This window comes from Neurospora tetraspora (assembly GCF_033439725.1).
Source record: "Neurospora tetraspora strain CBS 560.94 chromosome Unknown B0H65scaffold_4, whole genome shotgun sequence".
NCBI lineage: Eukaryota > Fungi > Ascomycota > Sordariomycetes > Sordariales > Sordariaceae > Neurospora > Neurospora tetraspora.
Genome location: NW_026944386.1, coordinates 734,347 through 756,968, shown reverse-complemented (window position 1 = coordinate 756,968; position 22,622 = coordinate 734,347). Strand labels below are relative to the sequence as shown.

At 45.5% G+C, this 22,622-nt stretch overlaps 5 protein-coding genes across 5 annotated transcripts; 3 read left to right on the top strand and 2 right to left on the bottom strand.

The window, feature by feature from the left end:
* Positions 1–668: 668 nt before the first annotated feature.
* On the bottom strand, positions 669–1,093 carry B0H65DRAFT_464273 (uncharacterized protein). Its single transcript, XM_062826752.1, has one exon. It carries the CDS (start codon positions 902–904, stop codon positions 674–676), a length of 231 nt encoding a protein of 76 aa, XP_062681343.1. The 5' UTR covers positions 905–1,093; the 3' UTR covers positions 669–673.
* Positions 1,094–1,105: 12 nt separating this feature from the next.
* B0H65DRAFT_183823 (uncharacterized protein) lies at positions 1,106–2,240 on the bottom strand. Its single transcript, XM_062821539.1, has 3 exons — positions 1,859–2,240; positions 1,647–1,781; positions 1,106–1,552 (listed from the first exon to the last, which is right to left on the bottom strand). The coding sequence occupies exons 1-3, from the start codon at positions 2,063–2,065 to the stop codon at positions 1,298–1,300; spliced, it is 597 nt and encodes a 198-aa protein (XP_062681342.1). The 5' UTR covers positions 2,066–2,240; the 3' UTR covers positions 1,106–1,297.
* A 2,001-nt stretch (positions 2,241–4,241) lies between these two features.
* On the top strand, positions 4,242–6,147 carry B0H65DRAFT_183851 (uncharacterized protein). Its single transcript, XM_062821540.1, has 8 exons — positions 4,242–4,419; positions 4,489–4,645; positions 4,704–4,791; positions 4,852–4,905; positions 4,972–5,010; positions 5,063–5,256; positions 5,306–5,473; positions 5,529–6,147. The coding sequence occupies exons 1-8, from the start codon at positions 4,349–4,351 to the stop codon at positions 5,775–5,777; spliced, it is 1,020 nt and encodes a 339-aa protein (XP_062681341.1). The 5' UTR covers positions 4,242–4,348; the 3' UTR covers positions 5,778–6,147.
* Positions 6,148–15,681: 9,534 nt separating this feature from the next.
* On the top strand, positions 15,682–17,890 carry B0H65DRAFT_183751 (uncharacterized protein). Its single transcript, XM_062821538.1, has 2 exons — positions 15,682–16,385; positions 16,472–17,890. Exons 1-2 carry the CDS (start codon positions 15,797–15,799, stop codon positions 17,857–17,859), a joined length of 1,977 nt encoding a protein of 658 aa, XP_062681340.1. The 5' UTR covers positions 15,682–15,796; the 3' UTR covers positions 17,860–17,890.
* A 1,535-nt stretch (positions 17,891–19,425) lies between these two features.
* B0H65DRAFT_573048 (V-type ATPase, V0 complex, 116kDa subunit family) lies at positions 19,426–22,413 on the top strand (the record flags this gene model as incomplete). The annotated part of the gene is made up of 5 exons (XM_062830532.1): positions 19,426–19,554; positions 19,669–19,747; positions 19,805–21,820; positions 21,880–22,100; positions 22,166–22,413. 5 exons carry the CDS (start codon positions 19,426–19,428, stop codon positions 22,295–22,297), a joined length of 2,577 nt encoding a protein of 858 aa, XP_062681339.1. The 3' UTR covers positions 22,298–22,413.
* Positions 22,414–22,622: the final 209 nt, after the last annotated feature.

Here is a 22,622-nt window from a genome sequence, read left to right as displayed (position 1 = left end):
GGTCAAGAAAAATGTTATGTAACGAAAAACCATACAAGAATACTGTGTATACAGTTTCATGGAGTCCTGGAAACCTTTGTCAGAAAAGTTATTTCCGTTCACGAACTGGTACTGTACCTTCTACAGCTGAATGGGTTAGGTTGGTTGACTTTTTACTGCGTACGGTACCTGCATGCACGCAGAAATGCCACGGAAGGGTATAGGTAGTCAAATGGCGGATATCTTGTCGTATACCGTACACGTGTTCTTGATCGACGATTTGCTTTCCCCTCCCCTCTCTGTTGACGTTAGGGAGATCTTACAACTGTCCCTGATCATCGTCAAAATGTTACGTTGGGTTGGCAACGCGGGCTTATACGAGTCAGAAAAATCCTGACGAGAATCTTCCAGACACGGGGATACCGGGATGATAAAGAGCATTCGGCATTGAAGGTATGTAGGGTAGGTACCTCTAGGGAAAAGAGGGATGGATGCCCATATTTCAGGGGAAAAGGTAATATAGCATTGTCTAGGTACTATTATCACCAACCGGTGAGGATATCGCTTCTCTTTATTGAACCATACGGAGGAGGTGATCACGAGTGAAGATGAGAGACGACGAAAGTGGTGGTAAATGTCTTGATTGATTGAAGAGAGAGAGAAAGACCACAAGGGAAAAGGGACAAAGTCCAGCTTATATGTATACAGGGTAAGCATGTGTGGATCGTATCCACCTTGTGCCAAGAATGCCAAGACATGGTGATGGCTTCAACACTCTTTTCTCCAAGGTAGTCTTACGCATCCCCTGATCGACACCTGGGCTCAGCTGGAGAGCCGGGGACATAAGTGTTCTAGCCAAACCAGCCAAACCAGCCGGGAAGAGAGCAAAGACGGTCCAATGGAACGACGCCCGAGTACCATTCATCCCCCTTTGGCCCTTTTAGGTTCAAATAAGGTACTGAGAGACAACAAAAGGGAAGAAAATCGTTTGGTCAATGGTTGTCCCTTTCTGACAGGGAGACAAGGGCTGGACGCAGTCGAGGAGCTCCTGGACGAGAGCATGTGAGTTGCCCGGTGGGATGCAGGTGACGTATGCGTAGAGGTAGAACTGTTGATGGGGAGGGGAGGGAGAAAGGGGGAGGGGGGAATGAGGGAAATGAGGGGGTGTATCAATGTGTTCCATTTGATCTTTTGATTGTGGGAGCTGCTCAACTAACTGTCCGTATCGTTCTGTTTGTTATACCTGTTCAATACCTACTTTATCCGACTTTGTCCAATCTGTACCGGAGTTCTGACATGAGCCAACCAGCTGGTTACCTTAGGTACTCACCGGCCTCGAAGGCAAGGCCTTCTTAGCGTCCTCGAGCTTTCTCTTCTTCATCTCACAGAGACACGGATCCTCCCTCGTATCGGCCTGGCTGTCCGCATCCACCTTAACCAACATCTCATAGGTGTTGTCGTCGCTGATCGCAGTCAAAGCCCTGGTGACCGTGTCCGCAAAATTCTGCTTGACGAAGTCCTGGACCGCCTTGTTGTCATTCTGGATCGCTTGCAAGAGCATGTTGATCGAACTCTAGACTGATGCATTAGCCCTGCCCGCAACGTTTGTCGGTGTTGTAATTGAATCAGCTAGAGGTAGGGGGAATGGATGAGTGAGAGCCGCTTACCATCTGATCGGTGTGTACCATTTCCTGTCGTTCTGCGACTTGGGCATAGAGGCGAGCAGTGGCGACCTTTGCGATCGCCTCGTGCAACTCGTCTGCGATCTGCTTCTCCTTGTAATGATCCCAAACAAGCAATCCCTGATGATTCTAGTAAGCTTTGCGTGCCTCCTCGAGACAGGAACGAGAACACATTAGAAAACCATTTCATCACTTACAACAATGGCCACGACATTGATGGCGATGAACACCTTGGTCCAAACCGTAATCTTGGCAGCAGAAGCGAGGGCTTTAGCCTCCATCGAGCCCACCTTCTCGACCGCCGCCGCCGCTTGCTCAATCTTGGAGTTGAGCAGCACGGCCTCGGCCTCACTCATCTCTACACCGGCAATGTCTTTGAACTTCATGCCCACTTTCTCCATCATGGAAACGTCGAGAATCTCAGTCCCCAGGGCTTGTCGCTCCGCCTGAAGGCCTTCAAGAAGGGCCTCACGGTCTGCCTGGCCCAGAGCTGCCAGGGCCTTTCCTTCCTGGCTCAAGGCTGCATATGCAAATGTAAGCTGCTCATGTTGTGTTGATAACGAAACAGAATGATAGGTACAGAAACAACAAACCTTTTCCGGTCCTGGTGGCCTCTAGGAGCATTTGGGAGCGAGAAGCTGAGACGACCATATTAGTTTCCAAAGTCTCTCGAATCAATGAAGCAGCCGAGACGTACCAAGGTAGTATGCTTTGGCCTGGTAGAAGTAAGGCATGGCCACTTTCGCGATGCCGGACACTGAGGGTAGAAAATTAGCTTCCTTCATTCGCACCCGCTCGAGTGTGGACAATGAACTAACTGAGATATCCATAAAGCAGTAATTTGGCAAGCTCCGAAGGTTGTGTGAAGAATTCCAAGCCTTTTTTCGGTTCCAGTTCGTGAAGCCGCTGGGATTGAAGTGGTCAGCAACGAACAAGTGGAACATGTAGTCATGAAGTGGCCGCAGGATGTCACTACTTACAGCGCGGATTTTCTCCTGCTCGGTGGGGGGCAGTGCGGCGATGACCTCTTTCAGGAGCTCATCAGTCGTCTTCATGCCCCTGGATTTGAGATAGTCCTGAAGTGCTCCATAGGCCTGATTCGAGATGCTCATGAAGGTGGCCTGATGCGACTGGGAGCTGTGACGAGGTTAGCGGTGCGTTGAAGAAAGAAATATCGCGGAAAACGCACGCTAGCTGGTAAGCATTCACATCGGAGATCAGAGCCCTGACGCGGTTAATCCGAGCGTTGTTGTCCATCTCGGGTCCTTCAGGTTTACCCTTTCGATGGGGGCATTTGCAGGTGGCCTGGTCCTTCTTGCACTGGCAGTCGGCATTGTCCTTGCACGTAGGGCATTTGCAGACGTCGTTGTCGGGCATTGTAATTGACTGAAATGCGATGTGTACCTCTAGGTGATTGTAAAGTTGAGTTCGTAGAGGGACTTGATACTTGATGATTGGAGTAATCAGTGATGGTTGCGCATATCGACATCGGCGTACTGTCCTCGAGTCTTTAAATGCCCAAAGCCTCTGTCAGTGTGAAGAGTAATGTTATGATGTTGTCGGCGAAGCCCGTCTAAGTCGGTCAATAACGTTGGGGGTTGTAGTGAGGCTGGCTGAACGATGAGGGGTAGTTGTCGAAATCACAGCTGAAAAAGTGTAAATATTGTCTGCAATGAAGCATGTGATGGGTCTACGTACCATACGACCCAGGTACATCGAGGCCTGTAGAGTTCTAGGCTCAAACAACTTCCGAACTCAACACATAACGTGTAGGCTAGAGGAGGAGGCTAGATGCTCGAACATCAAACAGGTGTTTCGGCCGCCAAGAGTGGGAGGCATAGTGGGAGGAGCTAGATATACAATAGAACGAATTCGGTAAACCGATTGTGATATGGCTAGCTGAACGGCTAGCTGATGCAGAGTTTCTGGGGTGGGTGGGATCCTTCACGAGACGGGCTTTCTGTCAATATCTTGGATCAAGCTTGGCTGTATCGGCGACTCCTTTCGAGGTCTTCTTCCGAGATGTCCATGCCCTAGGGATGTCCTGCTAGGTGGAATCGTAGCAGTTGACTGGCACGTTACCGAGGATCGACTGGCATGAGGCTTCGCGCGGTTCTAGATCTGATGGAGGGTCCAACCGACGTTGGAGTCTGTCGACTAGATCAGTCGAGGTCCTGCAAATCGAGCTGCCGAAATTGACAAGCTTAGATTTGGTTGGTTCAGTTGTCGATTGACACGATGACCATGCTGGCTGAAACGACCGTAAACGGCGATGATCATGCACGTGGTCATCAGCTGGGTTTCTCGCGCGGCCACCACCTAATCTGTAACGGACTGCACCGACGATGGTGGCATGTACGATCGATATATTGTAGTTCAGCGCAGGAAAACAGAGGGTGTGTGGCCCAATCCGGTAAGTTCACTGTGACATGGCTGGCTGTGCGGCTGAGTCTTGCACATGGCCCCATATGATATCAAAATCGGTCAAGAAGGTTAGCGGCCGAAGGCACGTATGGGATACTGCGATGGATGCGGTGCTCGTTTCGTTCTTTTATTTGAAGCAGGCATTTGTCGTCGTCGCCTTCGAATGCCTAAATGAAGGCTTGCCCTCAATGAACTGAAGCGGATCTTTTGGGAGAACAACAGCCAATTGCACAGCTGCGTCGAAGCCGGAAAATCATCCCAAAATGCCGAGCAACGAGGAACTTTCGAACAGGGCCAAGAGTCTTGTGACTGATGTTCAGTCAATCACTCAGAGGTGAGCAGTTGAGACTTGAGAGCGTTCTTGGGTACCTCTAAAGAGACGCACAATTGACCCTTTGAACAGTGCTAAACAGCATGTCGACGAGTACAAGGCACTTGCTACCAAGACGTACGCCAATCTGCAGAAGTTTCTGGAGTCAAAGGGAGTAAAATCGGTGGACGAATGGCTGGCAAAGGCTCAGAAGGAGCTGACTCCGGAAGAAGCCGCGAAGGTGCAAAAGGTCCGTATCGCCAACGATCTGTCAAGTCAAATGTCAGCCATACTGATGAGAGACGAAGGCCATCAAAGATCTTCAGCCGCCACAGGGCCTGGCTGCCTTGACTGAGCCGGCCGAGATTGCCAAGTTCATGGCAGGATGGTATATCAGTACGTAAGCAGCTGTCTCCGATCACACGACCCTTTACTGACGTCGTCCCGCAGCGCAAGGGGCCATTCCACTCTTTCAGACGGCGGCTCTAACGGCCCGGTCATGGTTCAACAGTGAGACTCTTTTCCTCCTCGGAACGATGTGACATGCGGGGACTAACCACAGTGTACGCGACATAGATTATCTCGCAATCAACCGCCTTCCAGTGGTTGCTGCTGGTGAGAGTTGACAATTCGCACTAAGTCTGGGCACTGCTGACGATGCGTGCAGATGGGATCGAACTCACGAGCATTGCTAGCACCACGGAGCTCGCTGAAGCTGCCACGCTCATCGAGGGAGATGAGGTAGCCACCATGATGGTTGCTACGGAGGCCGAACTCGGCAGCATCGTTGCCGGTGAAGCCGCCGTGGCTGCTGAGGTCGCCGGAGTGGCAGCGGCCGAAGCCGCCTGTTCGTGGAACATAGTAAGACTGGTTTTCCAGATCCAAACGAACCAGAGCTAACTCATAGTAGTTCCTTGTCGCTGCCGGCGCTGTGGTCCTTGCCGGTGTATATGCGTGGCAGAAACACAGGGAGAGTGAGGACGCAGAGAAGCTCAAAGGTGCGATTGCCGAAATTGCGACGGCACGCCTCTATGCTCTGGCGTCCGAGCAGAGCATTTTGAAACAGACTGACCAAAAGGCAAGTCAGACATTATCTCTGATTGCCTTAGGCGCGAGTGCTAACTCATCAACAGAGCGTTCTGTTCTCTTTGAACATGGCCCTCGAGGCCGGCGAAAACGAAGTCGCCACGTTCTTCAAGGATCATGCGTTGAAGATAGCCAAGGATGCGGCGACCGCTATCAATGTCAATGACTGCTATAACCAACTCCATCAGCAGGACGAAAACAACCACGCCATGACTGATGCGGATCCATCGTATGATGACATGGTCCACCGCCATGAGGCCAAGCTGCGCGAGGGCGCCCCCAACGTTCAACCCTAGAATCCGAGAGGTGTTGAAGTGCAATAAGAGGCAGAGCGTGAGGTAGTAGAGAGGGTGGGTGAGGAAGGGAAGGGAAGGGGAACGGGACGGGAATGAAGGGCTTGCAGCTTCAGGCACACAATAGACTCCCAATCTCCTGCTCTTCCAATGTCCATGTCTACTTCAATCTTCAACATGAATTCCGGCAAAGATCGAGATTCCTCCAAGACATATCCTCAACCCCCCACTTGGGATTTTGAAGTCTTGGTTCCTGGTCCTCGCAGGGGAATCCGTTAACGGACGTCGTCAACCAACCCATGAGCCTCAGCTCGTCCCCCTGATCCTTCTATCACGCCCTGGTCTGCCCTGGTCGGGAAGTGGCTGACGGGAATGTTTGGTGGAAAAGTGGTCGCTTGGAATTGGTCCCTTGCACGCAGCACGGCACCGGGGATTTTGTCTCATTCTCCTCCTTTTTTCTCGTCACCATTCACCACGGGCAGGCACATGGAGGGAATGGCGACGCTGAATGGCGCAATTGACTGATGATTCTGATTTGTCATTAAAAGACTTCTTTGGTATTTTGGGTACACGTACTGCTTGTTCAGCACATCGAAATATGCGAAAACGTCGACAAGTTGCACTTGCAGTTGCAGTAGGAGTTTAGAAAATTCTCGCACAAGCCAAGAAAGTTCATCCTGTCCCATTTTCTTTGTCTTTTTACAGCCCCTGTCCCCATGGCGCTTTGGCGTCCTCTCGTTGGCTAGAAAAGTGTTCGGGTGACGGCTGACGGCTGACGGGAGGGGAGGGGAGCGAAGGGGAGCGATGATCTGGCCAAGACTTTAGGAAGTGCCCGAAAACCTGGGGTAAACTTGGGGAAGCGGTCTGGACGTCTGGCTTTTTTTGTTCTGCCTGTCAGCAACGTTGTGTTGACTGCTGAGTGCTGAGAAGATTTCTCGGTTTTTACCTTAGTTTTTTCGCAGCAGCAGTGCCAGGGAGAAGTCCGTTGGTGAGTACTTGACAACATGGCAAAGTATGAAGAACGTATGAAAGCCAGACGTCAGGCTCCGCGGAGATGGAAAAAGGTGAACGGTCACACGAATATGTAAAATGCAAATGTTGTGTGTGTGTGTGCGTGTGTTGGGGACTTGGAGGTGTTGTGCAATGATGACCGTTACCACCTTGTTTGGTGTGTGCTTGGTTGTCAATGACAGCACTAAATTCCCAGGCCGGATGGATGTACTTTCCCGAGCCGGATAAATCGACTGTGTGCCATGATAAACCGGCGGTGTGGGGCTATACAAACTGACAGCCAAGCTCGAGCCAAGACCCCAAGTTTGGCATCAACTTCGCGCGCCAACAACCATCACCAAATCCTCACCAAAAATCATTATTTCGAACCACAACGACGAGAACTCAGAACCACCTTTTTCGAAGCGCTCAATTGACATTCATGCGTGGATATGATTTGGCATCGCCGCGGGCGCGCCGTACTGGTATTGGCGGTATGATGCGGCTATTTACTGTAGTGAGTTTGGTGCCTCCCTTTGGCGTAACCTTCAGCTCTTGGACTTAAACTTCTAGACGAACCGCTTCATTCTATCTTCCGCCATCGCTTCATTCTATCTTCCGCCATCGCTTCATTCTATCTTCCGCCATCGCTTCATTCTGTCTTCCGCCATCGCTTCATGGTTTCTTCCGCCATCGCCTCATGGTTCCTTCTGCCCTCGCCTCCTACTCCCTCTGGCTCTCTTGTCATTATCTTCTTCTTGGGCGCATCGTAAGAAACATTGAACGCTGGTGGTTGAGACGTTGTAGGTACTCATGGCATGGGCCTCCTCATTGGTCAGACGGGTTCCAACACCGCCGGTTTATCATGGCACACAGTCGATTTATCCGGCTCGTACTTTCCTGTCCCTCTCAGGCACATATTTTATACCTACATAGTACGTTGCCGTCTCCTTTTTTTTTATGCAAGCTGAGCCTGGTCGAGATTCTCCCCCAAATGATATGCGGGGAAAGGAGAACCGAAGGGAGGGAAAGGAGAAAGATGAGGCTACGCTAGCAGTTCACTACTGTGGTACACTACATAGCGACAGTGGTAACACATCAAGTCCAGTCAAGACAGGGTTAGCTCGGGGCGGCTGCAAGCGGCTCCCCGGACTTTTGCTTGCTTGTTGGAGAAGGCGGAGAACTTGCGGTGCGAATGATCAGGTGCACGTGAACAACTACCACAGTATGAGCCTCTCTTGGGACGGGACTCTGGGCCGCACCGTTCGGATCGCTTGGCGTCGCCTCATCAATGCCCCTCGGTCGTCTCTCAGTGGTCTGCTTGATCATTCCATTTCAGCGCTTGTTGTCTTGGATGATCATTTTTTGATGGCTGGCTGGCTGGCTGGCTGCTGGCTGGTTGAAATTGACTTTTTGACCTAACTTTCTCCGTTGCTGATCTTGTTGTCATCTTGTCTTCCAATGGGGGGTTTGATTGGCCCATCTACAGATGACAAGAGAGATCCTCCGACAACGGCGTGGAGGCGATCTCTCAAAGGGCGAAGAAAGGGGTCCAAACGGTGTGTGACCCCTTGCTGCTCCCACGTCAGGGTTCTTTTGTATTGCTGGCTGGGGAATCCGTACAAGAAATTCGATATAACAGACCGGCAAACCGACCGTCAATTTGGAGGTTTGGTCACGTCAGCCAAGGGTCGTGTCAGCCGCTGATCGCATTTACCGGTGATGTTATGGCATGTCATAGAAACTCGGGTATTTTGGGTTGTCTACAGCGGCCGGTAACTGAGAACTTGCGTCTCTTGGTATGTGTTGGTACGTCTTTGTAGAAACTGGAATCGATTGCACAATTGATGGCAGACATGGCAGACATGACCCCAGAAATGCTCAGTTACTCGATTCGGACGTTTGGTGGGCGATATCCAGGCTCTGGTTGGTCCGCTTCGTGTTTCCGGTCGCTGATACTGCAAGATCAACCAAGCCCGAGACACTTTGACCGTCTGTCACCCGAAGAGGAACGGCTCTGACAGCAAAGAAGACCTGACGGGACAGATGAGGCGAAAATAAAAAATTCCTGCACTGCTGGCGGCCCGGTCCCTGATGACCATCACCAGCCCGTGTGGGAACAAGTCTTGGCCTTGGACACAGTTTCCACCGCGTTTCATCTCTGACTGGTAGAAAAGTCCATTGGTGTCAGATTTACTGGTGATTGATTGATTTTGTGTGTTCTGACTCGAGCGCTCTGGTATGGGGGTTCTGGGGGTATCCTATATTTGCCAAGACCTGTTAAATCAAGTGGCTGGGACTTTAGCATCTAGCCCACATCTAGCTAGAATACCACCCTAGAATTTAACACACCCCTTTACTTACAAACTTCTTTTACCTCTTTAAGGTCAAAAGTAAAGCTATTTATATATTACTTTCATCATTTTATATCTCTAGTCCTAATATTTTATCTAAATTATCGAAATTTACCTCTCCTAATACCAGATTATCTCTTCCTCTGCTGTCTTCCTACGATAATATTTCAATTATTTCTAACAATTCCCTAAATTTCTTATATTTTAGAATACCTAATGCCTTTATCAATCTATTTGTTAGTATTAACTTTATTTCTAAATATTCGATATTGAAGGTTTTTTTTTCGAAAATCTTTCCCCTTAATTAATATCTATAGATATTTACGTGCTTCATCTTTATATTAAAAGTAAGCGTTTTTCCTATAAGTACCCTGATAGTTTACTAAGTATTATAATATAGAGTAGGAATAGAATTCTCTAATAAATTTACCCCTAACGCCAATATTAATTAGTTTATAAATAGGGTTTCTTTAATTACCTTCTGAACTATATATAATTTTATTTCTATTATTGACGTAGTAACCGTAATTTATTTCGGTATTCTCTAATAAATTAAACTACTATATATTTAATTGTAAATCCTTAGGAATTCTTACGATTATTGTTATTTAGTAAACGAAGCGTTAAAAGCAATTTCAAATCTATTATTCCCGGTAAAATAGAATACCTATATCTTTATTATTTTTAAATACTATATAACCTTTTCATTCGCTGCTAAATGAGTAGGATTAGGATTATAATTATATTTAGCCAATTTATTTAACGAAAACGTAATATATAACTGAATATTAAATACTATATATAATAAAGAACCTATATTAATTTAATACGCTCGTATCTCTACGTAGTTAGTAATAATTTTATAAGGAACCAATTCCTTATACCGTATAGGTACTAGGGTTAGGCGGTAATTAAATTTAAATAGTTTAGTAATTTTATTGATATATACTTTTTAAAATAATTAGATTTTTCTTTAGTTTTGATTATATATAATTTCAATATTTAAAAATTATTGGAATTTATTTCCTCTTATTAAATAATACTATAATTATAATTCTATTGTATATTTCTTAACCTCCTTTATTTTACTTTTATCGAGTGTAAAAACGATATTATTAATATAATATAATATAAAAATACTATCTTTTTTTATAATATACGGGTCTTCGGGGATTACTTTAAATTTTATCGATTTAAATACCCTATTTAATTCTCGTTACTATAGTAAAGGAATTCGTTGGAAATTATATAGGGCCTTAATAAATTTAAGAACCTTCCTAAGTATTTGATTCTTTAATAATATACGTATATAAATCTCCTTATTAAAGTAGGTATTTATGAAAACGTTAATTATATTATATTAAATAAGTTTAAAATTAAGGCGAATAGCGAAAGTAATAATAGTATAAAATAATCGACCTACGAAGGTAAATGCGTACGTATTAGCTCCTATCTTTTTTTATTAATTACTTTTTATAATAAATTTCGTTTTTACTTTATTAAATATCTTATCTTTATTAAACTTATAAATATAAATTTATATATAGTCGAAGATTTATTTGTATTTAGAATAGAGGATATCTTCGTCTACTTTAATCTATATTTTTATATCTTTATAGATTTTGGAGGTGAGTTTCCTCTATTTCTTTGAATTATTAATTAAGTACGTAATTATTTAAATTATAGTACTTCTTGGGTATTAGTAGGAAATTACGTCGGTATACCCTATTAAAACGATTATATTTTTTAATTAATTATTCAATTTCCGCTTTAGTAGTTATCTTCTCGTTTATTTTAATTATTAATTAGGCTAATCTACTAACGTTAAAGGCAATTTCTTATAATTTTTAATAACGATCGTACTAATCGATAGTTCGGTCAATAGAATAGCCGGTATAGAGTACGGTTAGTAGGGTAAATAGAAGTAATAAATATAAACCTATAATATATTTAATAGATATTTTATTATTGGTAGACTATTGAATTAGTATTTTTTATAATTAATTACTCTTATTTTGGGAGATTTCTTAGTTCATTTAATAATTTTCTTAATTTTAATCGAAGAGATTTAATAGGAGAAATTTAATATTACTATTATTAACGTTGTTTAATAGCGTATAATTTTTAATATAAAATAATTCGAATACCCCCAAAAGTTAGTTGGCAGGCTCGTTTATCTTATTAAATAAATCTATAAATTCTTTACTAGTAATTTTAAAATCGTTTTTAAATTTTTTAACGTTTAGATAATAAATAATATTTTCGTAAAATATTATATCCTTAATTTAAACGATCCGATTTATATAGGGATTCTATATATAATAAATAGAGGTTGCTAAGTAGCTGATAAAGTACCTAATTTAGGCCTTTAATTATATTTTTTAAAATTTTTATTCTTTCTTTTAAGCGGCGCTTATTATAATGAATACTTTATACTTATAGATCTGAAGATAATTTAAATTTGATGTGTATAATTCTTATTAACTATATTAATTTGTAATATAAGTATAGAATTGCTCGAAAGGGGATTTCTAATTATATAAATAATGAGGGGAACGATTAATAAAATAAATAATTACGCAAATAATCTTTAATTATAAATCTTTTAATATTTTCGAATTTAATAATATTGTATAATATTTTTCTTTAACTACGCCCCTTAAATATTTTACCTTTCTATTTTATATTTAAGTATTAAGAATAAAAAATTTAAGAATTGTATTATACTAGGCGAATCTATTCTTAATCTCATTATTTATAAATTTATTATTACATTCGACGGTTTTAATATTAATATTATATTAATATTTAAATATTTTAATATAGCTAACTAAGGTACTAGCTATTATAATAACTTCTTAGTTCGATAAATAATAGTTCTAAATCAATTTTAACTATCGATAGGTAATTAGAAGGAAGTAGTGTAATCCTTTAAGTCCTAATTTGAAATCGAAGAAATCGATAGCGAATCTTTCCTTTAAGCTGTAATTTCGGTTTTTCGAAACGCAATTAACTTATCATTTTATCTTTACCATATTGTGTATATTATATTTAAATAAAAATATACTATATAATTATATTTTATTTACGTTCTATAAATAATTAAGTATTTAAAGACCTAAGTAATTAAATTTTTAATACTACATTTCTACTAATTATTTCAAAGGTCGTTACGTATATAAATTAATTTAATAACGGCGCGCTATAAATGAAGCACTAATAAATAAAAAGGGGATTATTTTAATAATTGTTTAATTATAGATAGTATTTAAATAATAAAAAAATAAACTGTTAACTTTCCTTAGATAATTATTTAGTAATCGATAGTCCTAATAGAAACTTTGCCTTCGTAATTAGAAATAAGAAATGAGGTTAATAGTAAAATTAAAGTAAAAGGCGACCTCCTTTAATTATAACTTTAAAGGATTATTCTTACTCTTAGTAATAATATCGACCTCCTTAAACCCCTTTAATCTCTACTTAAATATTATTAGCCTATAAAAATTATCCGGATTAGTATAACGAAAGTAAAGGAAATGAATAATTTTATTAAATATATAAAGCGAATTATTTAAATCGAATATTATTAAATTTTTAAAAGGGTAAATTTTATTTCTAATTTCAAATACCCCGTTAATTTAGAAGGTTATTTTGCAAGTCCGATTCGATAATTACGCTAACGTTAATTCTTCCTTCTCAAATTTCTCTTCTTTCTTAGAGAATTTAACTATTTCTTTAGCGAATTCTAAATTTCTTATAAAGTTGGTTTTAATAATACGTTTAATAGAGGGGTATAATTTAAAGTATAAAGGCTTCGCGCTTAAATTAATATATTAATAATTTTTAAGAGAATAATAGCTTTTTTCGTATATTTTATATATTATACTATTACCCTTCTTACGTGGTTAAATTTCGGATTTATCCGACGGGAACTTTTTCTTCCTAATATTAAAGCATTTTAGCTTTTTATTTTTACTATTGTAATGAATATCCTTATTTCTAATATTATAGCTTTCCCTATTATATTTTTAATTATTATATTGGATATTAATTCTACTAATACTAAAAGTACTGCAATAAATTCCTCTTTTTCTAATAGTAACCCTATAACGAACGTTATTAATACTATACTATTTAAAGTCTTTATAGATTTTCATATATTTAAGAATATTAGTAGCTATCTTTTTATCCAATTCTTAGGCGCTATTGTACTACTTAAGGCGGACGATCCTAATTATATTAATACAATTAAAATATTATAAATTCGTAACGAGAGTTTTACTAATTCCTTTATTTTACCCGTTGTTTATAGCAGTGAACTAAACTTATAATTAATTAATATAATTCTTAGGTTCTTTCGTAAGAATAGCGACGGCTTTATAATATATTTTCCTTACTTTAATTTAGTCATTAACTGCCTTATAATTCGTTATTTATTTAAAGTTTTAATTTTATTTATCGGTATCCTATTCCTTTTTTATAATTCTATTCTATACTCTATAATTAATTAATAATTTTATTTAAGTACGTACGGCCTCATTACTAATTACGAATTCCTTCTAATCTTTTTTTCATTATTAGGATAGAGGTTAACTTTTAACTTATAGAGCTATTTATTAATAAAGTCGTCCTTGGTAATGAAAGCATCGATTTTAATTTCGTTTTGGTCGTAGTATTTGATAGGTTCTTTATAATTAATCCTATCTAAGTAGATAACGGTTTAAAAATTAATACTACTATCGAAACGTATGAATTCCACCTCGGTATTATTAATACAGATTTTAACCTCCTTCGTTATAGGGTAGTAATTGGGATAAAACTGTTTCGGGGCAGATAGCTTCTTAATTTTTCTTTAAAATTAATCCTTAAGGATATTAGGGATATACTTTAATTAAAGTATAAGTTCTTATTGCAATTAATCGTTGTTATCTTTAAGGTAAACGATATTTTCTTTTATTTCGGTAAGCTTTGAAAGGGATATCGTAAGAGTATCATTATCGTGTTATTTATTACTAATTCGTAATACTAATTATTATATTAATAGGGCGCGTATTAGATTATTAATTATTAAATTTATTAGTAATTGATTAATTCTATATATTCTAACTCGAACGTTCTAGTATGGGGGTTCTAGGGGTATCCTATATTTGCCAAGACCTATTAAATCCGGTGGCTGGGACTCTAGCATCTAACCCACATCTGGCCAGAATACCACCCTAGAATCTGACAGTAATGGCTGTGCCCGGTGAGGGTCTGGCAACCACACGGCTGGGTCCCGTGTCTAAAGTACACAGTACACGTACACGCCGAGTTCATTGGCAGGCAGTGCGCAAGTCTTTGCTTCCTTGAATTCGCGTTGAGTAATGAAAACGAGGACTTGGTGACAGAAAATTCAAGCAGCCCTCCCGGCACCGCTTCTGCCGGTTTGCCCTAGGTACCTTCCGAATTGCAAAGTAGCTCCCGTATTTAATCAGTTTGTTCTTTTTTCCATCTCACAATTGCACTCGCTTCTTGTTCTGGTCGCTTCTTTTGCCGTCATTGCCGTTGCTTGTGCAACAACAACCAACACTACCAACCGCGTACGGTAACCGAACGACCAAGAACGCAACGAACGACGAAAAACACGGGAACGGGACCTCATCCGACGAACCAACCGACCAGACCAAAGCGGAGGGGAACTCCAAATTACGCATACCCGTGCGCATTTGAGGTCATATTGCGCCCACATTACTCCTCCTCGTCCCCATCGGTGTTAAGGTGGTCGGCGCACGTTTTATACTGCCGGTCATAATATCTGGTAGCGCCAAAAATCTCCAAATTTCCCCAGGTTACAGAGTTACAAAGACACGGTACCTGCGCACGAAAAACCATCCGCTAGAATACTGTGCTCTCGGTCGCTCCCGACAGCCTCTCCACACTTATCCCCAGCCAGCGGCAAGCGGCGGCGGCGACCTGGGATCTCCGACCCGAGCATACGACCTCCTGCTCCGATTGGCATCATCTGGGAGCCAGATCACGACTGCTGCGGATCCAACCTCTTCAACTGTTCTGCTGTTCAACACCTTTTTCTTCCCCGCATCCCGTCACTCGCATCGCCGGGACCCCCTTCAACCTCGTTCCTCTTACCTAACAAGCACCAACCCGTGACTAATAGAAAAACACCAACCGGCTCCCAAGCGGCTAGTTAGACTAGTCCGCCTTCCGCACGCCTGTCCACGCCTGTTCTCGTGAGCTCGTGGGACCACGCGCTTGGACACCTGCCTCACCTGTCGACTCCGGCTTACCCCAACTTGGCGAGGGGCGATCCAAGAACGGCTCTTTATAACCTCCCGGGATCCAAGAGCTTCCAGATACCGACACCGCAACCCACCACAAGCGAAATCCAACTGATCCACCAACAACTGACTCCTCTCCGACTTTCGTCCCTTGTTGCTCAAGAGTTTCCATCCAACCCTAACTTCCTCCGCTTGTACCCCTCAACATATTGCGGCTTCATCTCCTCGGCCCGCCAACGTCTGTCACATCGTCCAAAAAACCGAACAAAGGACGCCAAACAAGTCACCGCTTGCTGTCGACTATCGATTGTCCCGCCGTCGCACACCTGACCTCATAGTAATCTTACCATTGGGCTGGGCCAAGCCCCCCCCTCCCCCAACCTTTCGTCCTTCTTCAATCAACATGGTCATTCTGCATCACCTCAACACCTTCGCGGCCATGGATCACATCCAAACGCCAAGCCCTCCTATTACTCCTCCTGCCCACCAGGAGCGCCTCTTCCCAGCTCCCCCCTCCCCTGACGAGTGCAACAACATGATCATGGGTGAGGCTCAAAACCGCCAGCCTTCTCCCGACAGGGCGTCGCGCTCTTCCTTCTCCTCCATCCGAGAGAACGAAAACACCCTCACCCAGACCTTCACCCACTCCAAGGTCTCCCATCTCGACGTCGACGAAGAGGTTGTTGACGATCGCACCCCCGAGGTCACTCCCGGCCCCTCGACTCTCAACAAGATCCACGCCTTCAACATGATTCAGACCCAGTTCCGTCCCCCAGTGACCCAACCCAACAGCAGGCTTCGCGGCTATGTTGCCCCCGCCGACAGCTTCCAAGGCTGGAAGGGAATTCAGGTTAAGGGCAAGCTTGCTAGCAGGAGCTTTGGAGACCTGACCATTCTGAATAACGTCTGGGGCAGTCCGCCAAAGGCTCCGAGAAATGTCACAATTAGGCCGGGTGAGGCTGCCATCGAGAGGCTCCCTGCCGAGATTTTGAGTACGTACCCGTCCGACTCCATAATGCCCCTCCACCGCTTTGCATCTGGGAACAACCCGTTCGCTAACCACCATGTGATGTGACAGGCGCCATCATCAATCTCCTCGTCCTCGACGTTCCCCCGAACGGCGTAACCCGGCGCAATATCGATCTCATGTCGCTGTTGCTGACATCCAAGACACTGCACTTTGCTACCTTGAGCACGCTGTACAGCCAGATCACGATCCCCCACTCGAGAATCTTCCACAAGTTCCTGACCCATATCGCCGAGCACCAAACGCTGGGCACAATCGTCCGACGACTCGACTTCTGCCACTTCAACCCTTCGCAGCTCTTCTCCACGGCCGCCGAGCGATCCCAGGCCCGCAACTTGACTTCCGAGACCTTGCTCCGATGCCTTGAGTTGACCCCCAACCTTCAAGAGTTCTTGGTCCAGGAACACATTGACCAGGATTTGAGCGCGGATGTGTTGAGGAAGCTGTTTTTGGGCCTGGAGCGCATGGAGGCTTTGGACTTTTGCGGATGTACTTCGACCTTCTTCAAGGATTCCTTCACGGCCATAGTGACGCCGGATTGGCCCGCGCAGTTGTCGATTCGCCGCCTCTCGCTACACAAGTGCTTGACACTGCCTTCGACCGTCTTTGAGACTATTCTTCCCCGACTTACCCGGTTGACGCACCTTGATGTCGCCGGCACTCGCATCACTGATGCGGCCCTCATGTCGATCCCCTACTCGGCCAGGATCACTCAGCTGAATATCGCCAAGTGTAAATTGCTCTCGGCGCGCGGCGTGATTGATTTCCTCGCCAACCACCCTGCTGCCCAGGATATCGTATACCTGAGCTTGGCTACTGATGCTAGAAGCCACCAGCTCTTTGATGTCGAGGACATTTCCAAGCTGCTCCCCATCCTTCCCACGACGCTCAAATCGCTCAGCTTGAAGGGAAGCAAGATGGATCCTTCGCACATTGATTTGCTCCGGCCCTTGACCAAGCACCTCGAAGAATTGTCTATTGGCCGATCCCTCCTCCTGGAGGATGTCAACCGTCTTTTTGTGCCGGACGAGACCGAAGATGTTGAGAAGCAGCTCGAATGGGTTCCGCACACGCTCAAGTTCCTCGATCTTTCGGACTTCTGGGGTAACGAGCTGGACCTGGTTTATCTGTTCAACAGCCGCTGTGCGATCATGAAGCCCTTCTCGGCTCCTCTTGAAGTGGTTGAATTGGCGGAGGATGTTTTCCGTCGTGTGGTGAAGTCGTCTGCCACCTTGCAGCGCATGGGCTGGCGCACCTCGGAGGTCGGAAGCCGCGGATGGATGGTGCGACAGAAGTCTCAGGACCCCTCTGTGCCACACGATGACGGTAGCCGTGGTTGGAAGATGGGCGCCGAGGCTTGGGGAATGAGAAAGATCCCCGTCGCGAGAGCTGAGGTCGGCGGTATGTACGGGAGCTTCATGTTTGGGCGCAAGCTCTAAGCAGCTCTTTCCGCATCCGCGATCGATCTGTTCCTCGCCACAACCTTTTCCCGACTCTCTACTCACCTTTTTATTCTTATGTATCCCCTATGTTTGCATGGCATGGCATGGTATGACCGGCATGGCAAGCGAGCGATTTCGGCGTTTTTTTCTCCCTGGGTTTTGCGTTCAACCACGGAGTTTTTTGAGTTTCTGATATCATTTTCGCAAAGCCGAGAGCGAGGTCGTTGAGAGTTCCAATATCCATCGTCCACCAATGGATCTATCGGTATTTGAGGGTTTTCGGCTTTTCGCATCATTGTCATTGCATGGAGTTTTTGGAGGGATAGGCTTTCTGTTGTTGTTCGTCAAAAGAAGGGTTATCCAAATTTTGCTTTGCATCGATGGACATCAATATACCAAAAGCAGGAGTTTCCAGGGAAAAGGAATTGACTGTTTGGTCATAAAGAGATAAAAAGGAGGCAAAACCAACAGTTTTGTGATAACTGCCTTTCGAAGTTGTATGTATGTGTATGGAAAGCTTCTAGCGGGAGAACCCACGGGAAAGGATGGGAGGAGACTTGTGCTACATTTATAAGCAACTTGGCGAGTTTCTACTTGACTTGACTACCTAAACTAAGCAAAATGTGCTACAATATTACAACCTCACAGCTTGTGCCAAATGATATCCGAGAAACACTTAGATAAGATATCGGACTCGTTCCTAAATCGCTGAGTGAGTGAGTGAGTAATTTGTATGTGTGATGGATGGCCACTGGGTGTGACCATTCCCGAGTCCTTGACCCGACCCCGCGTGGGGGTTTCCCCTCCTCCGAATGAGTGTCCATGTGCTGAAAACATTGAGCATGAATAGTATCAAATGGAATCCGAGAAGAAGGGGAACTTGAAAGTCTTTTCTAACTGGTCCCTTGATGGATTCTGCAGGAAGTAGAATAACTGCAAGTAGTGACGTCACTGAGGTTTTTGTTGATAGAGATGCAAGAGACGGTACCTGCTTTTGTGTGGTGATGGGATTAGAAACTGAAGAGTTTCTGAGTAGTGTATACTTTGTTCACGAGGCAACTGCGGATCAAGTCATTTTAAAGAGAGCAGAGTATGTAGGACCTACATATATCTTGGCTCTGAAGACTTTGCAGCAGTATATCCAATGTCCGTGGCATTCATCAAGATAAAGAATCGGCAACCTCTTCTCGAAAGACAGAAAAGAGAAGACAAAGCACTGTTCTCAGACGTCACTGCGATAACAAGTGAGAAGAGTGTCATACTCAGGGTTAGGGCATAACAGCTGACACTCTCCCTTCTGGCAGTGCCAGCTGCTGTCAATGGGTGGCCGAGCGTGCGTCAGCAAAGTGCGACGCTGGCGGCGGCAAGGAACAAGGGCGTCCAACAATATAAGTGGCCACTGCCTGGCGCGGCGACGCATGGTCCACCTGTGACCATCCAGCGTCCATGGATTGCAGGACATCGTAGCAACTGAACCTGGAACTGAATCCAAACCACCAACAAAACCTATCGACAACGACTCGGAGTTGCACATAGCATTCCGCTTCAATCGGGTCATCCACGATGGCGCCGAAACAGGACACGCCGTTCCGCTCGGCGGACATGAGCATGGTCCAGCTCTACATTTCCAACGAAATCGGCCGCGAAGTCTGCAATGCCCTGGGCGAGCTGGGGCTTGTCCAGTTCAGAGACGTAATGCCATCCGAGTCCTCCCCTGCCTTGCTGCCCTGTCATGACGAGAACCCACCAGCACCACCACCAACGTCAACAACAACAAAGTCAAACTAACCATGTGTGCCAATACAGCTCAACTCGGAACTCAGTGCTTTCCAAAGAGCATTTACCCAAGACATTAGACGCCTGGACAATGTCGAACGCCAACTGCGTATGCCCCTCCTCCCGAAGCCACCACATCGCATCATCGCTAACCTCGTGTGCCAAGGCTACTTCCACTCCCAGATGGAGAAGGCTGGAATCCCTCTCCGCAAACTCGACCTCGACGTAGACACCCTCGCCCCGCCCACCACCACCGAGATCGACGAACTCGCCGAACGTGCCCAGACCCTGGAGCAGCGCGTCTCTTCTCTTAACGAGAGCTACGAAACTTTGAAGAAGCGCGAGGTCGAGCTGACTGAATGGAGATGGGTCTTGCGCGAGGCTGGCGGCTTCTTCGACCGGGCCCACGGCAACGTCGAGGAGATTAGGGCGTCCACCGACAACGATGACGCCCCTCTGCTGCAGGATGTCGAGCAGCACAACACCGCCGCCGATGTCGAGCGTTCCTTCTCTGGCATGAACATCGGTTTCGTCGCCGGTGTTATCGGTAGAGACCGCGTCGATGCCTTTGAGCGCATCCTCTGGCGTACCCTCCGCGGTAACCTTTACATGAACCAGGCCGAGATTCCCGAGCCTTTGATCGATCCCACCATCAACGAGCCCGTTGAGAAGAACGTCTTTGTCATTTTTGCCCACGGCAAGGAAATTCTCGCCAAGATCCGCCGCATTTCCGAATCTATGGGCGCCGAGGTGTACAATGTCGATGAAAACAGCGATCTGCGCCGGGATCAGGTCCACGAGGTCAACGCTAGACTGAACGATGTCCAGAACGTCCTCCGCAACACCCAGCAGACGCTCGACGCTGAGCTTTCCCAGACCTCCCAGTCACTTTCGGCTTGGATGATTCTCGTCAGCAAGGAGAAGGCTGTTTATAACACTCTCAACCTCTTCTCGTACGACCGGGCTCGCCGGACTTTGATTGCCGAGGGTTGGTGTCCTACCAACGACCTGCCGCTCATCAGGTCTACTCTGCAGGATGTCAACAACAGGGCTGGTCTTTCGGTCCCGTCCATTATCAACGAGATCCGGACCAACAAGACCCCTCCTACGTACCTCAAGACCAACAAGTTCACCGAGGCTTTCCAAACCATCGTCAACGCCTACGGTACTGCTACCTACCAGGAAGTCAACCCTGCCATCCCGGTCATCGTCACTTTCCCCTTCCTCTTCGCTGTCATGTTCGGTGACTTTGGTCACGCCATGATCATGCTTTGCGCCGCCCTTGCCATGATCTACTGGGAGAAGCCCCTGAAGAAGGTCACGTTCGAGCTCTTCGCCATGGTTTACTACGGTCGTTACATCGCTTTGGTCATGGCCGTCTTCTCTGTTTACACCGGTCTCATCTACAACGATGTATTCTCCAAGTCCATGACCCTCTTTGACAGTCAGTGGAAGTGGGTTGTACCGGATAACTACAAGGAAGGTATGAGTGTTAAGGCCGTGCTCCGCGAACCCAACGGTTACCGCTATCCCTTTGGTCTCGATTGGCGTTGGCACGGTACCGAGAACGACTTGCTCTTCAGCAACAGTTACAAGATGAAGATGGCTATCATCCTGGGTTGGGCCCACATGACGTACTCGCTGTGCTTCTCATACATCAACGCCCGCCACTTCAAGAAGCCGATCGACATCTGGGGTAACTTTGTCCCGGGTATGATCTTCTTCCAGTCTATCTTTGGTTATCTCGTCCTCTGCATTATCTACAAGTGGTCCGTCGACTGGTTCGGCACCGGCAAGCAACCGCCTGGACTCTTGAACATGTTGATCTACATGTTCTTGCAACCTGGTACCCTTGACGGTGGCGTCGAACTCTACCCTGGCCAGGCTACAGTTCAGGTTATCCTCCTGTTGCTGGCTGTCGTCCAGGTTCCTGTCCTACTCTTCCTCAAGCCGTTCTATCTTCGCTGGGAGAACAACCGGGCGCGCGCCAAGGGCTATCGCGGTATTGGCGAGCGATCTCGTGTTAGTGCTCTGGATGACGATGATGAGAACGGCCATACCATTGACGCCGGTGACGACTATGAGGGTGCGGCCATGCTTACCCACGATGACCATGGTGATGGTGAGCATGAGGAGTTTGAGTTTGGTGAGGTGATGATTCACCAGGTTATTCATACTATCGGTGAGTTCTTCTGTTGTCCGATGGGTTATGTTAACGGTGGCGTGCTAACAAGGAAACAGAATTCTGCCTCAACTGCGTTTCGCACACGGCTTCCTACCTCCGTCTTTGGGCTCTTTCGCTTGCGCATCAGCAGCTTTCCGCTGTGCTCTGGTCCATGACCATGGCGAAGGCGCTGGAAGCCAGGGGTATTGGCGGTGCCCTCTTCCTTGTGGCTGCGTTTGCCATGTTCTTTGTCCTCAGCGTTATCATTTTGATTATCATGGAGGGTGTCTCTGCTATGGTAAGCCTCGCTTTCTCATATGTCCTTGGTAGAGAGCATCCGCTAATGATTTTGTGTGATAACAGCTTCACTCGTTGCGTCTCGCGTGGGTCGAGTCCTTCTCCAAGTTCGCCGAGTTTGGCGGATGGCCGTTTGCGCCGTTCTCGTTTAAGCAACAGCTTGAAGAGTCGGAGGAGCTTAAAGAGTACATGGGTTGATGATTGTTTTCCTCTGTTTTGGTCTTTTGGTTGTTGGTCCGTTCCTTTTTGGTCACAGTTTTATTAGAGTGGTGAGTAGAGATATAGGTGTGTGGTGTTGGTAGTGGTAGATGCATAGAGCAATGATATGGCATTGTTATTCCTATTCTGAACTGTCTCTTGCTTGGTTCCCTATGATGTGGTAATCTATGGGTTTCAACTTGATTTATTGTTCCGAGGTCCAGAACGGCGATGAGGCTCTCCCTCCAACCTGAAAAGGCTAGTCTCCCAGAGTTACATCGGATGACGCACCAGCCAGAGGAGGCGGAACGGTCTTGGCACCTGC